General features: G+C 40.1%; 1 protein-coding gene across 8 annotated transcripts in view; it reads left to right on the top strand.

Annotated features, from left to right (window-relative positions):
• phkb (phosphorylase kinase, beta) overlaps nucleotides 1-16,629 on the top strand; it is a 106,334-nt gene that overhangs the window by 66,970 nt on the left and 22,735 nt on the right. For all 8 annotated transcript variants that reach the window (XM_062389986.1, XM_062390020.1, XM_062389993.1 and 5 more), the window contains 2 exons: nucleotides 9,333-9,388; nucleotides 9,988-10,081. In XM_062389986.1, coding sequence (XP_062245970.1) covers nucleotides 9,333-9,388; nucleotides 9,988-10,081 — 150 coding nt within the window. The remainder of the gene's footprint in view (nucleotides 1-9,332; nucleotides 9,389-9,987; nucleotides 10,082-16,629) is intronic.

Here is a 16,629-nt window from a genome sequence, read left to right as displayed (position 1 = left end):
TCGCACAGAAACAAAAGGGAGGCAGGCTGCCAGGATACACAGCCTCAGGGAGGATGGTAAAAAAAAGACCAGCGCAGAGATCAAATATTTGAACCTGCTGTGCTCAATTCATATGAACCCTTGTCTGAACAAGAGGCTGTCACTTTCCTCGCACATTTAGTTACATCAACGCTTCCCGCTGCTGTACTCAGAGGGTTTGGTGGATATGGAGTTTGTGTTTGGAGCCAGTTGTGTTGAGAGGAGGAAACTTGGCCTCTGCTAGCTACTGGTTGATGGGTACTGATGACAGTGTACAAGCACCCGCTTCATCATGAGGGGCTAGTTCTCCCAAGCAACCACCAGCTCTGCTTACACCCTCAGTATTGTTGTGGAAAACCTTTAACAAGTAAAAGTTCAAGGAAGATGAAATGAGACTGCATTGTTAGGCTGGTCTGCTGGTTTTTAAGAAAGTTATTAAAAGATTTTCCACTTTCATTTAGATTTTTTTAATCACCAAGTCCTAAGTCTTTATCAACCTGGCAGTAATTCCAATGACAATTCGGCATATGGACTAGATTGAATATGTGTTACACCCAGAATGAGTTAAACCTCCTGTCGTCTGTCAAGATCTTATTATCCTAGTAACTTGATTGTTTATATGCGTTGGCATTAAGAGCATTAATACACCCATCATAGTTTTTCTTCTCGCTCAAAAGTGCCCGGTTTTCTCTGGTCATTTACATATTTACTGCCTACTTCAGTTCCCTTGTCACCTATACGCCTAAAGGCCACTGGACACTGCTGCGTTGTGTTAAGATATACACGTTCACAGATGTCCTATCCTCTTCAAAATACCTTTCATAAACAATAGCTGTTGTTGTTATCATAAAACAGGAAGTAATATAAGACCAACCAGGGGGGGTTTGATAAAGGAAACTGCTTCTCATTTCCCATTTCAATCAAACGGTCATCGTTACCAATGAAGGTTTTGAAATGCATTCATTATTGTTTTATCCTATACAGTATTTCATGTGGGTTTTGTCCAATTATAGGGTCAAACTATCGATATCATCATTCAGGTTGGATAAGTTGTGTCTGACACAAATCTCTTTTCTGTTCAAACACAGCCATAAACTATAGTTAACATATATCACTAGGTTGAACTTATTCATCACTACTTTCCTCATATCTCCAACATTTTATAACACTCTTTTTTTATAGCTCAACCTTTCTTATCATTTGTGAGTTATGTATTTATGTTATCCCAGGTACTTCCAGCAAAGAAATCTCTGAGTTTAATGCATTTTTGCAAGCTCTGCACAGTGAGGCATGAAAAGGGAGAAAAAGATCCTATCAAACTGTTTTGGGCATCCTTACCTGTTGGCCTCAAGCGTTAACTGAGGACACTGAGCCAATTTTAGGGAACTAGAACTTTTGAATTTTCATTTAATATGTGTCAGTCTGTATAAACAAACAAAGAGATGGCGACCATATATTGCTGATGTGGCCTTGGTACTTGAGCCTTGCTGTTGACAAGTGATTGACATGTCCCTGTTCTATATATTCTCCGTGGTTTGACATCTGATTTCACACTGAATCATGTCTCTTAGTACAAATGGAAGTGTTGGGACCAATTTGTAACTGCTCCTCCGGCAGAAAGGATATAACAGTGCAGTCTGTTTAGTCTCCCCAAAAAATGTCCACAGCTTTGTGACGGTGTGTGAATGGGAACGAAAAAAAGAGAACGCACATTGGAGCCATAAAGCCCATCTGTCCCCAACGTTTGTAATAATGTGTGTCGTACATCTTTCTGTGCAAACAGCTGAGTGTGTAAGAGTGTAGCTCATCATAGGGACTGAGGACATATTTTTTACAGGGTAATTGCCAGAGCTCACACACACACACACACACACACAAACACACACACACACACACTGACAGATTATAGAGTCATTGCAGGTCTGTCCTATTGCCGGCTTGTGTTTGTGACTTTGAAATGACTTGTGAAGGAAAGTTAGAGCATTATCCAGAATTAAATTCAAACAAACACACACAAGGAACAACATAATAACATCACCTGTATATGCTAGGCCTTCGATTTTTATACGTTGCTTCAAATGTTCAAATCCATTTATATTTCACTGCGGTATGGAAATCATACCGCAGTGACTTCCGCTCACACACATACTGAGTGTGTACGCTCTCTCTCCTCCCTGGGAAGCTGAGTCCAGGGAACAATGTATCGCTCTCTCAGTCAGGGCGCCTTCACAATTACACCCGCCAGTGGCATGCAATCCAATTCTTCACTTGCTTCTCCTCTGCTGAGGGGATTCCAGCCTCCATCTGTTATCCCTCTTTCTCTACAACCGTCTCTCCATCCCTTTTTCTTCCTCCTCCTCTTCAGACTGAAAGCATTTCCCTAAATCAAACTCTCACCTCAGCCCCTTCCCCTGACTTCCCCTGTTCAATTTAAAACGGTGAAAGATTCTCGTCATGGTCTCGTCTTTATTGCCGCCAGATGACCTTTTGAAAATATCTAACTTTAAACGCGTACACAAGGCATTTTCCTCTCCCACATCACGGATGAAAAGGACTAAGCATTTCTTTCATGTTTTTTTAACCCCTCCAAATGCATCTCTCCTAAACCCAACATCAAAATACGAATCTCTGAGCTGCACAGAGACCAACTTCCCGAGGACGATACCGAGCCCAGAGTCATTTGTCTGTGCAGTGGCATGAAAAGAAGGGATTATTCTAATAGTTTTACTTTGGTAGGGGACGTGGTGGATAAAATCCCTCACTTGCTTTTTAACTTCATGAAAGTATTTGAATGTTTTATTCCTTTGTGATGTGATGCTCGCTTGAGGCTGCCTTCCTTGTGCTGCGCTTTGCAAGCCACCACACTCTGACGGATCTGACCTTGAAATTGCAGCGTAGCATCTCACTGAGTTCAGGAGTAGTTTTTCTTTTGCTGCATTCAAAAAGTTTTTTTTTTAATTATTAAATACTGAACTAAAAAATAATCCATAAACTAATGTCAGCCCATCAATTAGTCAATCAGTTAAAAAGTCTCTGTGTACTTTTGTTAACATTTGTCCGTAGGGAAGAATGTGTGTGTCTGTGTGTGTCTGTGTGTGCACATGTGAGTGTGTTATCTCTAAAGTAGACATTCACAACAGCATTTAACACTGTCTCAGTAAACACTCCCAGCTGCTAGCTGCCGCCTCAGGACATGAACACACACTGCTCTCACCTGCTCCTCTGTATCTTCTCAGTGCTTTTCATACTAACACACAGTATAAATCATTTTTATTGTATACTCTACTTTCAGACATGCACAGCAGACAGTTAAAGTGCTGTTAAATTGCTGCACTTACGGAAACCGTCTTTAAAGATTTTCGTAATTAAGAAAAAGCGCAAAGTTTGGGTTCAGATGTTTTGTTGTTTTGGCAGGTCGATGATTTTCAGACTTATAGACAGGTCTGAGAGACAGTGAGACTGAGGAGAATGGAGAAGGAACAATGAAGACAGGTAATGACAGAGAGAGAGATTATGAAAAAGTAAGTGAGAGGAAAGGAAGGAAAGCAGAGAATTTAAAGAAGGAAAGGAAAAGAGATAAACAGTAACAAAGAAAGAAATGTAAAGATTGACATGGAGGAACATTAGGACAAATACATCGGAGGAAGATTGAAAAAAATACTGCAGGATGGAAAGAGACTGAGATTGAAGACAGGAAAGACGAAGGACAGAAGGTAGAATGTTTGGATAAAATGGAGAAAGAAAAATGAAGGATGGAAGCTCCTGCAGAAAGATTCAAAGAAAGAACATTGGAAATATTAGAAAGCAGAAAAGGCAAAGAAAAGGAGGGGCTATATGCAGAAAAGGAAGTAATGAAGGATATAATGAATACTGGGGAAAAGAACAGGTGGGTGAATGAATGGACAGAGAAGGAAAGAAGTAACAATTCAAAAGAGGGTTGATGGAAAAGAGATGATGAATGGGAAGAAAGAAAGAATAATAAGAACTACTAATAGAAAACATAGACGAAACATAGAAATAAAAGAGAGGGTAGGAGGGCTAAATAATGGGACTGAGAGGAGAGAGATTGAAGGACCAAACGAAAGGAAAGAAGAAAACAAAGATGTGATGGAGCATTAGGAAAATCAAGTAAGAAAAGACTAAAACAAGGGAGGATATATGGAAAACAGTAGGAAGGACGGAGAGAAAGAGGGTTCTCAGACAATTTTCTCATCTTGTTTCACAACTGACTGCTTATAATTTTTGGACAAAAAAGTCAAATGAAGCAAAGCTGAAATTCATTTCTGTTCTGCAGGGACTCACAGCAGAACTCTGCGGCAAATGGCTTTTCACTTTATCAAATTTAGTGTAGTCATATCTCTGAGGGCCTGACACAGCTACCAGGCCTGTTGTGACATCCGGCCAGTCCAACCCAGCACTTCTCTTTCTTTTCTTTCATTTTACCTTCTTCTCTAGGTGGATACTTTGCATTGTTAAGCTACAGGTATTGTGCAGAAAGGAAGCGTCGCTTTATTCAAATTAGTTTTTGGGTGCAGGTATCTGCTATTTCTTTTTGTTGACGTACCTGTTTGGTATATTTTTCACTGCTTTCCTTGTTTTTGTTTTTCCAGCCACAGACACACACTCACATGACTTACAACCACTTCTTTGATGGAGAAGTTCAGTTGCATTGAGAAAAAGATAGCATCAACCCAGCGCCTACCGACATTTGTAAAATGTTGGTTATTTAATCTAAATTAATAACCTGAGCTAAAAATGTTATCAGCAGACAGTGACTTCCTGAGATATGAGAAGAAACTCTGGCCTACCAAGTATATATTTGTTTTACCCTTGAGAACCACAAGGAAACCAAAAATGTATATTTCACAATATGTTAAATGATTCCTTTAATTGACGAACAGTTCCATGTAATAGGTATCATTATGAGGTCAATCTATAGGTAGGAAGTTCTAAAAACTAGCCATAGACTGTATATAAACGTGGAAAACTTTCTCACAATGTTCAGAAAATGATTCCTAAGCTTTACTGAGGGTAATGACATTATAGTAGTCAGGTACATGCATTGAAACAAGTTTCCTAAGGCTTCGGCAGAACGTTATGTTTAATTCATTCTTTATGTTTTTTTTTTATCTTGTTTTTATGATGAAAGATGAAAGAACATAAGCTTTATCATATAAAAATAAATATTTGTCAGTCTGGCTCAGACCAGTTCCTCAGCATAGGGCTGTGACTCTGGGACTGCTGAGCTGGTGTTTTCTATGTGAAGATGAATGCCCTTGTGCTGCCTCAGAAAAATGCCCTAAATGCCTTTGGCACAGACTTCTGTAATTGTAGTTCCTATCTGTAAGTTTAGTGCTAGAGTTTACAATTTCACTTTGATTAAGTATCTTTATACTTCAAGTCATTGGATTACGAGCAAGTTTTTGGTAAAATGTGGATTTTGTCGAACCAGACCAAATTCTGCAGGATGCTCTATTTAGGAACAGAAAGGACGAGTTAACATTTTGTCATTCCATCTTGCTAAGTTCCTGTTGTTTTCATTTCCATATTTAAAGCTTTTTGACAAACTTCAGTGTGTGTAACTATATTCTCCAGCCACACTGCTTTCGCCACCTTCCAACTCCAAAACCACAAACCTCACCAAACTGTTCCGCTTGTTTTCAAGCACTCCTCCTACAAGGGGTATTTCATTAATGGTGTAGCTTTATTTTCCCTTAGGAACACTAAATATTTATATAACGTGTTGTGTTATTTATATTTGCAAGAATAGTTCAATATCAGAAGAAGACCTAAAATTGGCAGCTTAAATATATATTGTGACCCAAGGAGTACACGTAACTAGTCCATGAAAAGTCTTTAAAAAGTCATAAACTAAACTTTAAGTATTCAATTTGTAAAATGTTGTTGTTTTTATGCATAGTCCTTCATAACAAATTGACCTATGCTCAGTGGAATATGTTAAAAACAAGACTATTATCCCTTTTAAGTCAATGTTGCAAATTTGTTATCAAAAATTATATACAAGTCTATGAGGTGGTTTCACTTTTCAGTTAAATCAAACTGATTTGTTTTCCGTAGAAGTGAGATTCCTTTGAAATCTGGTCTGCAACCTGCCTCTAACCCCACACTGCAGTAGTGGGAGCATCAACACATTCAGTTGCTTTGCAATTCAATTCTTCCTCTCATGCTAATCCTCAAATATCCATGTCCATGTTCTATGACGCGCAGAAATTCTTCCTCACTCCGACTTTCATGCCATCGTTTTGGCCAATGCCCAATGCTTACTCATGCTACAAGAACATGTGCAAGCATGACAGAGGAAGCAAAGTAATCCAATGATGTTCAAAGTCGTGCAGTGTTAACGTGGCAGATATCATCAGTCTGAAAAGTTGAGTGCATTCTAAGAGTTGCTTCCTATTGAAGTGATGCAGTTAAAGTTTGACCCCCCTCAGCCTCCCTGAGCCTGCCTGGTCTTCTTTGACTGCACCTAGCGATATGCAGCAGAAATTTAATTACCTGTGTTCAATTGCGACTCATTTGTTCAACCAACCTTTTTTTACTTTTCATTAATTAATCTGAAATCGAATCCAGCCAGTGGTACAAAGTTCTTTAATTGTTAGATTTCTCCTGAGCGGTGGTGTGACTTTAAGAACTGAGCGCACCATCGGGGACATCCAGGGTCCAGTATGATTGGTTAAATACCTTTTTGCAGTGTGTTGCAGAGTCCCTGTGGAGAAATGGCATATCTTTTCCACTTCCCTTTCAGACTTGACACCATTTCGGTCACACTGCATTGATGTTTTTTCGGTTTCTTCTGAAAAGGTTTTTTAAAGAAACATTTGAGGCCTCATTTCAATTTCCTCCCTGCAGTTGACTCAGTTGTCTGTCGACATAGTTCGACAGTGGTGCACGGAGAAGGGAGGAAGGGAAGGAGGGGGAGAGAGAGAGAGAGAACGCGAGCAAGCGTACACTTCTCTCGTGTCTCCATTATGCATTTCCATATCTTGTCCTTTGCCAAATTAGTCCTTTGTCTGCTCAGAGACCAGTGCTAATGAGAGTTGCATTGCAGTATTTTAGGAGCAATTGCTCTGCTCTTCATCAGGAGTGATTCGTGCTCAGCTGGTTCTTTTCTTCTGCTCAGCCAAACCCACTCTCTCTGTTGTCTTTTTACTCTCTGATTGATCAAAATGAGCTTGTTGGTTACAACTAAGATTGACCAAACAAAATGGCTCCCAGCTCTCTCTCTCTCTCTCTCTCTCTCTCTCTCTAGAGAGGCTTAAGATCTGCTGTAAGGGTTAGAATTAGGTTTGGGTAAGGGTTAGGGAATCCATCAACCCAATGAGTGTCCTCACTAAGATAGAAGTAGAAGATTGTGTGTGTTTGTAAGGACCACTTTTTAATTTTCTGAAAAAAACATCAATGGGCTATGCAAGGGTTACACACTTATACTAAGGTTATAAGTCAATGAGTGTCATCTCTTGTGAAGGTTTGTGTGTGCATGTGCATGCACACACACCTCAATCAGCATGTTTACATCTCTGTTGTTCCTTCTCCCTACATTTCTGTCACTGGCTGAATCTAAGCATTTGTGCTCTTTTGGTTTTTATGTGTAATGCGTGTGTGTGTGTGTGTGTGTGTGTGTGTGTGTGTACGAATACCCACGATGAGAACAAGATGAAAGGCCGCTGCTCCTGTGAGTCAGAAGCTGTTGCCTGCTTCCTAAATGGCTCTGAATACAGTGTTACTCAGTGCAGTGAAGATGATCATATTTTTTTTGCAATTAACTAACAACAGACCCTCACACACACACACACACACACACACACACACACACACACACACACATACACACACACACATCAATAGTGCAATAACAGAGAAGATGAAAGGCAGTGACGGACCTACAGTACAGAGACATTTAAATGTGCACAGATATAACAATACATACAATCTTATATTGAGAAAAAGCAAGAAAGGGAAAAAATAAATGTTTGTTAACATTGCAGAACCACTCATGAATAAAAGTTAAAGAGTTAAAGAGCACATTTACAAGAGTTGTAAATGTGCATTTTAGCAGAGCGTAGTAGAAAGAAATACTCACACTCTCCTGAATCAGACTTGTAAAGACAGGACAAATTGACAGAGGCACACACTCATATTTCACATTTACAGCATATCAATATAACAGGGGAACAAACAAATAAAGAGTGATAGAAAACAGACAAATAAATCATCTTCCATCACTAAAGACAACACAGGTTGTGTAAAGATTTTCTCCTTATTCTCCCGTCAAATTCCAAAAGCACATTGATGCAGTCTCGGCTTTGCAAGGTGAAAGCTTCAAAATTCAAGTTCTCTTTCAACATTTTTGCCTCAATTTGCATGTGATTTATTCTATGTTCAGGTGCTCCACTAAAAGACAAACAACTGCAATGTCTTGTCTGTGTTTTCCGTGATTGTCCACAAGCCTAAAAGGTCTGCGAATTATGGAGATAAAACCACTGTAATGATGGTTCTTTCTCTCTCTTTATTTTCTCTGTGTTCTGTCTCTTTTATGTTGTCTCTCACCCTGGATTGCAGGCTCCATGAGTGACGTGATGCTCCACTCTGGCCATTTGTTACTGTCTGTGTGTTGTTACAGTGTTATGATGTGTTACCTTGACTTTCTTCCTATAGGAAAGCAGTGGAAAAACAGGCTTTTGAAGCTTCATTTGTCACTGATGTTAACTGTAGTACAGTGTTTATTGTCACATGCACCAAATAACGTAGCGTCATCAGGGCAGTGAAATTCTTATGACCTGGTAGGCAACATCTACTCAGTAGATGGGCAATACAAGATAAAAAAATAACATATAACATAGTAAAATATGACATATAACAACAACAAACAAAAATCTGAGGTATGCAAAGAATATTATTATTCTACTTTGATGTAGTTTCAGTTCGTCTCAGTATGTGGGCACAAAGTGGACAAAATGCTCGCACAACAATCAAGAACTTGTGTTGGTTATTCAGAATGTGTGGAGCCAATCACAGCTCCATGACATTGGGCCAGAGGCAAGGTGATCCTCGGACAGATCACTAGGGCACTAAATGATCATTAATGATCACATTCACACCTATGGTCAATTTAGACACAGGAGACCGGCCTATGCTGAGCAATCCCACACAGACATGAGTCACACATGTAAACCCAAGACAGAAAGTTCATTGTACCTTCATTTAAAGTAAAATGGATGTTACTAACAACATATTTAACCTGTAGCAGGGGCGTGGTTCACATGTTGAATTCTCTTTTCTGTCTTTTTTCACAGGGCCCCATAGTGAATGATGTTGTGATTCACGTGGCCCTTATTGCTGAGAGCCAGAGGTAATATGTGTATGTGTTCATGCAGACCGTGAAGCATGGCTATTTTCCACATATCTCTCCTTCAGATCTGACTGTGTTGTTATTGTGGTGAGCTCTTAAAGCTGGAGCTCAGCTTGACCTCTACCATCATATTTCACTTTTCCCATTGTGGGTTTGTTTGTGTAGGCGTGCTAGGATACATGTCCAAGAGAGTGGGTGTATGAGTGTTAAACAGGGTCAAAGGAATATGAAGGCTGTTAACTTGTAGCTTTAATTATTGCTTCTGCCAAAACCCCATTATAACTCCTACAGCCACTTCTCACAGCGTGAGTGTACCGCTACATACGCTAATAATATGTGGATCAGCTAAATGATATTCATAATATTGTGAATATTTCTCTATTCATATTACATAATAGATAATAATGATTTACATGATATTTATATTTACAAGAACACAAGACAGGTCTTAACTGATTAAACTTTATAGCTTTTACTATAAATAATGAAGCTGTATTTTTAGCTGCTGGAGGCCAGTGTGAGTGTTATTTTCCAGCTACAGATACATGTTCAAATAGTCAGTTTGATATAGTATTTCTTTTCTCTCTGTGCATGTACAGATTGCAGGTGTTTCTGAACACCTATGGCATTCAGACTCAGACGCCCCAGCAGGTGGAGCCGATCCAGATCTGGCCTCAGAAAGAACTGGTCAAGGTAATGCATTTACACCGCGGTACTGTTGCTACACCAAGCACAATGTTATTGAATTGCACATATTCAAATTACAGTGATACGGTTCATGATTACTTTGGGTCCTTGACTTCAGGAACAAGTAAACCTCATCCAGTTTTTTACATTTCTATTGGGCAGCTAAAGATGACAGGTGTTGAGGATCAGAAAGTCATATTGAGAACAAAAATCCTGCCCAGACACAGTCTGTCAATTGGACTGTTCATCTTCAAGTGTTGGAGCGTGTTTTTAGCTCCAGTATCGAGCCTTACCTATTTGCAACTCCATCTGCAGCGACTTTTTACTGCCCCTAGCTTCTATCAATATGAGAAACCTGCTGCATTGTCGCCTGTCACAAACTTAGCTGTCTCTAGTTTTCCATGTGTTAAATGTAAGTAAAGGAGCAACAATTTTTCTGTATTAAAGTTAGTCTGGCCCAGAGTTATAGTATAATGTACCCAATGTCACATTGATAAAAGCCACCTTAAACACATGTATCCGGCTTTTGTCTGCAGTATGAAAGGATATAATCGGCATTGATTCCTGGGTCAAATGACTCTGCTCTAGTCACTGGTATTTACGATCTCCAGCTTGGGTGGACATGCAGTGGTGTACACAATTTGTACACCACTGCACTAACAAACACACCTGTCACTTGCCCACCACTGTGTTGTTACCCATACAACACTGCAGCCGGGGGGGGGGGATCTTGGGCTTGGTGACCACTGGTCTTGGACTACAGACATCAAAACAAGGCTATACTAAGGATCCTAGCAATGCTAACTAGCTGCGTAACGCCATTTGGCCTAATAACAAAGCAGTTCACATATTGGTCCAGACAATGTAGAAGCTCCAACCCACAGATGAGATCGGTCAAATTCATTTTAACAGCTTGCTAAACAGTTGGCAGATCACTATCAGTGCGAAAAGAAAGGTAACATGTCTATAGCCAATGTGAAGACAATGAATCGCCTTTCAGAAGACGAGATAGAGAGGAGTCTGGACGGGCTGCTTTCATGCAGCTTCAAGAATGTGGTCACTTGCGTCCCAGACCACCTCTCACTGTGGTTTGAGTGATCACATCTTAGGATACATGGGCGGATGCATGGGCGTGCATTTCAGACCTGTACTTAGCGCTGATCTCTAATGATCACATCACTCAGGCCGGATGTTAATACCAAGTCTTAACTGTAATTTTGATATGGCCGCTAACAGTATCTGTTAAATCAGCTTGTGCTATGAATGTGTTAGCTTTCTATTGCTAACAGTCAACCTTTGAGCAAACACAGTTTATTCAATTCCTTTCACTTTTGCTCTTTTGCTCCATCCTCAAAACCCATCCTCCAAACCTTTTATATTTGGAATATTCCTCTTACTACAGCCCCATGAACGGAAAGCTTGACAGACCAGCTGTGCCTAGTAACACTTGCTAATTAAGCAGATGTCGTACGAGGGAGGGGTTTTAACAACCCTCTATTGAAACCTCACTGATTGCAGACATTTGGTAGAGCAGGATTATCTGCCTTGTCTTGCTGCCTGGCCTCACAGCTTAGTTTAAGTGTAAAGAAGATTTCCAGTCATCTGTGACTGACTATTGATGCCACCACCTCCTCCTCTACAACTGCACAAATCAATCGTACCATCAGCGAGATAACATCTGAGTTATCAATATCCCGGCAGAACTTGGCTCGTTCAGTCCATCTTCTTGTCAGTCCAAGATTTTCTGCTCTTAAGATTTTCCCATCAATCAGAGCAAACCACCGGATTGGTTGAGGTGATTGATTAGACGAACAGTGATTGTTCATGTTGATTGATCAGAATGATGGCGGAGCGGCCACTGTTTCACTCTAGCAAATTGGAGATGCATGGATCTGAGTGGCTTTTAAATTTGTTCTCAGAAGGGCGAGTTAGATGATTGCATAAGAGATTAAACATATATAATTTGAAGTCACTTCCTTCATTACCTCAACAACTGTTTCACTCCTGCAATTAAGCACTTAAAGGTCACAATGAGCAGATAAGTTGCCTAGAAACCTGAGGGAAATATAACAGAGCTGTGGGCTGCGGTTGTTATTCATGGTAACTTTAGAAAATGTGTATTTAGAATTGATTTAATTTGGTATCTGACACGTCTACCGTCCCAAAAACTCTGGAAAAAAACAACTCCCGTGATTTATTGTGGTTCCTCTATTTCAGAAACGATACGCAAGAGTGCGTCGAATTGGATTACAACCAAAATAAGCGTCATAGTCACACCATGCCCATGTAGGAAGTCTCGCTACATGGCCTTGGACGAGCGAGCTAACGCTAGCCGGACTCCACCGGCCCGGTTAGCTCGCAAGCTAAACAGGCCAGTGGAGCCCGGCTAGCATTAGCTCGCTGCTGCTACCCATTTAAGTGGCCGAATAAACAAGGGACCCCCGGTACACCTCTAAATGTTGACTCAACAGTGTGGAAGGATGCTGCTGCACTGGGGTGCTGGGGCTCTCACAGCCAGGCTCACCGGAGAGGAGGGGGGCGGGGCACTCAAAACAGGTCAATCTGAGGAGTGCTGTTTTACAGGGTAAAAAGGTGCTGTTTTAAATGATCCTTGTGGTATTTTGACCAAAATATGTTACAGACATTTCATTAAGACCCCAAGGAGCCATATCAACTGTGGAAAAATGGGCATAATATGTCCCCTTTAATGTTTTTAGCAGTCATGCTGCTCTTACAAGTCTAACATTAAAGTTTTGTAGGAGCACAATTGAAACAGATCATTTAAATTCACTATCCAAAATCCATGATTATTTTAATAAGACAAAGCCCTCAATACCAATCTGAATCCACTAGATAAGCCGCTCACCAGTTTTAAATATGATTTAAATCAAATTAAATAAACATACAATTACAATTATATACAATTTACTCTATGATGGAATGTGTTTTGAGCATTATACATCCTCAATAAAAAATCTGAAAGTAAACTTACTACATATTTGAAAGGGAAACAACTGTCACCTGCTCATTTATCCAAATAGCCCTTCCTGTGGTAACGGTTCAATTCATAAAACGCATGAAATCATAGAAATACAGGTCAGCAGCAAGTCAAATTATACATGAAAAAACAGAAAGAGAGAGGAATGCAATCCCAGTGATTTCAAATCTGGCATGATTGCAGGCTAGTATAAGTATTGCTAGTACACCTGGGATTTTCATGCACAACAGACTCGAGAGTTTCTACTCAGACTGCAGCCTAAAATGAAAACATCAAGTGAGCTGCATCCAGCTGCAGATGGAAACGCCTTTTTGATGGCAGAGGTCAGAGGAGGCTTGCCAGATCGGTTGGAGTAGAAATGGTGTAGGGATTTTATTTTTGGGCAAACTTTGGTCCCTTGATACCAATCGATCAATGACACAGCGTCTCTGAGTGGTAAGGTGTTCTATTTGGAAGTAGACTCATCCCTTTCAAATTAAACTCTAGTGAAAACCGAGTAGGAAGGTAAGATGGGAAAAATAAACTACCCAGCTTTGCCTAGCTCCAACTAACATCTGATTGTCTCCTGATTTGCCTATGTCCTGACCATAAATATATAATTTGTTAAGTTTTTTTATGTATTTGAACAAAGAACATTTTTCAAAATTTGTTCAATTACGTGTGGCTTTGCCTGGATGGAAGTAATGCCAATCCTGGGTTAGAAATAGCAGATAGAGTCTTTTTCTGGGTCTAAATATTCAAATGAGATAACAAAAGAGAGGATATCACATCTGGAATTATTTTCAGGACACTTTTTTGCTCTATTGCAACTTTTTGAGTAATAAATCCAACACTAGCTGTTATTTTCATCATGTCCACTCCTCTTCTTTCATCTGCAGCAGATGACATCATTTGTACTGTCATATCTGAGACACCAAGCACCACATCCCTTGCTTCTAACATCTCTTTTACTCCCATTGTATCCTTCACTCAAACACAGTGTATTCTTTGTCCCTCATCTGCATCTATTCTGTTTGAAGTCTACCATCTCCCAATCTTTTTTCTCTCCCGTCTTATGCGTCACTCAAACCCTGGCCTCCTCCCTAGCCTCTGTTACTCAGCTGTCACGTCTGGGATGGGGCATTTGTTTTCCACACCTTGTTCTATAAACAATCTTTCGTATCATGTCATCTCACTGGTTTCGCTCCGCTCCTCTGGGCCCTTTCTACCTCCTGTCCCTCTGCTAATACAGTATACCATGACATCGGCTTCTCTAACCCTATTCTCCCCTCTTGGCCTTCGTCCTGCCCCTCCCGCATTATGTCTATTACGCCAAACAACTCACCCCTTCCAGGTCTATCATGTACCCTTTGAACTATCATACCTGTTACTTTTCTCCTTCCCCTTGCACCTTTTTCTGCTGCGTGCTGCCTCTCAGATGGATATGCAATAGTGAGTCAGAGCGAGCCCTGTACTGAATATTAAATCCGAAGCCGGATCCTTCTTCACCGACAGAATCTGTTTATCTCTGCGTCGCCACCATCTCCAGTGCTGCGAGCTGCTCACCTCAGCTCGTCCCTCGCAGCAATTTGATTGTGTTGACAACAGCCGCCTGACGATGGGAGAGTGGCAATTACATTTTGCAATGTGTTATTCCCACCTATATACTCCAGTGCTTATCCCCTTGCAAATCACAGCTTTGCCCACAAATAGCCTCCCTTTTAGCTGTTTCTTTTTTCCCTTCTTTTTTTGAGGGAAGGACTTAAAAGAATATAAAGGAATATTCCAGTATTATTGTATGTGGGTCTTATTTCAATATTTTGCCAGTTATAAATATTGATCAGAATAAGATTAAGCAGATGCACTACTTCTGTTAAAGAGCTAATGGAAATACATGTAATGTCGAATAGGGAAATACGAGCCTGCTACAGATTTAATTTGAACTGAAACAAGAGGCAATGACTGCTTAACTCTGCCAAGGCCCTAAATTCACAAGATCCAATTTTTTATTTGGATCGGCACCAAATTCAAACACTCGTTAATATCAGTCCCATAAATATGTCTAATTTTTGTCTTCAAGATCCATAAATTATTCTCTGAGAAATTATTGAGTTCTTTCCTGATTTATACCCCATTCTTTTAATAATCTAATAACCAAATCTGTACAGTAATTTTTACAAAAACATACAAAGAAACCAACAAACCTTTTCAAACAAAAACAACTAAAAATGTTGTCTTATAGAAGCACTGATTGCTGTTGTAGCAAACCTTTTTTTAGGAAAAAAAAGTATTCTCTGTGTAGCTGTCTCTACACCAAAGCTGACAAGGAAAATGCAAGAGGAGTAGATCTGAAAGACATTGTACATTTGGAAGAGGTTCACTTGATGTAAACATCTGTGACTGAAGAAGCCTGACGTCACCTGAGGTTAAAAATCCGGCTGTGTCACAAACCAGAATGTCGTTGGTTCAATCCCTGGCACCTCAAGTCTGCATTCTAAATGTCATTTGGCAACGCACTGAAATCCCAATTAGTATGATTTATATTTAATTATTGTGTTGTAGATAGATGATTTCATCTAAGGCATACCTGCTTTCTTCCACATCTTCCTCCTATCTTTAACATTTCATTTATGTATTTAGTATTCAAGTTGTGTACAAAAAAACTCTAACTCTAATTTGCCCCTGACAGCTGTGCAGACAGTGTATGAATGGTACCTGATTGAAAAATCAGTGTACGTGAATGGAACAGACCAGTTCATTTCTACGCAGAAGAAGGACTGAAGACTTTAGCCCAATTCCCAAGTCCTTTAGGAGGGGATTACTCCACAAGAAGAACAATTATGGCAAACAACTCTTTCATTGAACATATAAGGATTGCTTGTTTTGAGATATACATAAAAAAATGATTCTACTATTTGAACTCATTGTGATGGGGTGAAACAGCAGGTAGAACATTTTTTACTGAAGCAGAAAGATTGACATGAATAACATGAAAGTATTATTTCGAGCCTCATGGAGAGATGTTCAGCCCCTACACTCTAAGTCCAACTGGATGACAACATCAAATGTAAAAAATAAATCTGTGATCCACACCTTCACCCTGTTTAGGGCACCGACCCAGCAATGACAGCACGCATGAGCTCCTATCAAATGTCTCTGTAGTGAATTGCAACTTTTGAAAGCAGGAGCCGGTGGTATCCTCTCACACCTTGTGACCACTGTGGACATTTAAAAGGAAGCCTATGAATATGTCTTTTTTATGGTCCCTCCCACCTGTCAGGCGTGCTGATTGTGCTGCGGTCAGTGGAAATGTGAGAGAATGAAAGGATGCTTTGATAGTCTGCCTGGGAGTTGTCGTTCTTCATTGGTATTCTGCGCACAGGAAGTGTTGGGTGCGAAGGTTCCTCCAGCCTCCCTCGCTTTCCTCCTCCAGGTCTCATGCTTGTCTGTTTGGCCAGTGATTTGCAGTGTCACTTTATCCTCAATTAGCATTGTTCTGCTTTAAAACCTAAAGACTATACTCTCCCCTCCCTTTTTGTTTAATTTCTGCTATTTTCTCCAACACCAACTGCTGTGT

Source organism: Platichthys flesus, chromosome 1 (genome assembly GCF_949316205.1).
Source record: "Platichthys flesus chromosome 1, fPlaFle2.1, whole genome shotgun sequence".
In the NCBI taxonomy this organism is placed as follows: Eukaryota; Metazoa; Chordata; class Actinopteri; order Pleuronectiformes; family Pleuronectidae; genus Platichthys; species Platichthys flesus.
Note: the sequence above shows the minus strand (reverse complement) of the source record. Positions and strands in the feature narration are given on the sequence as shown.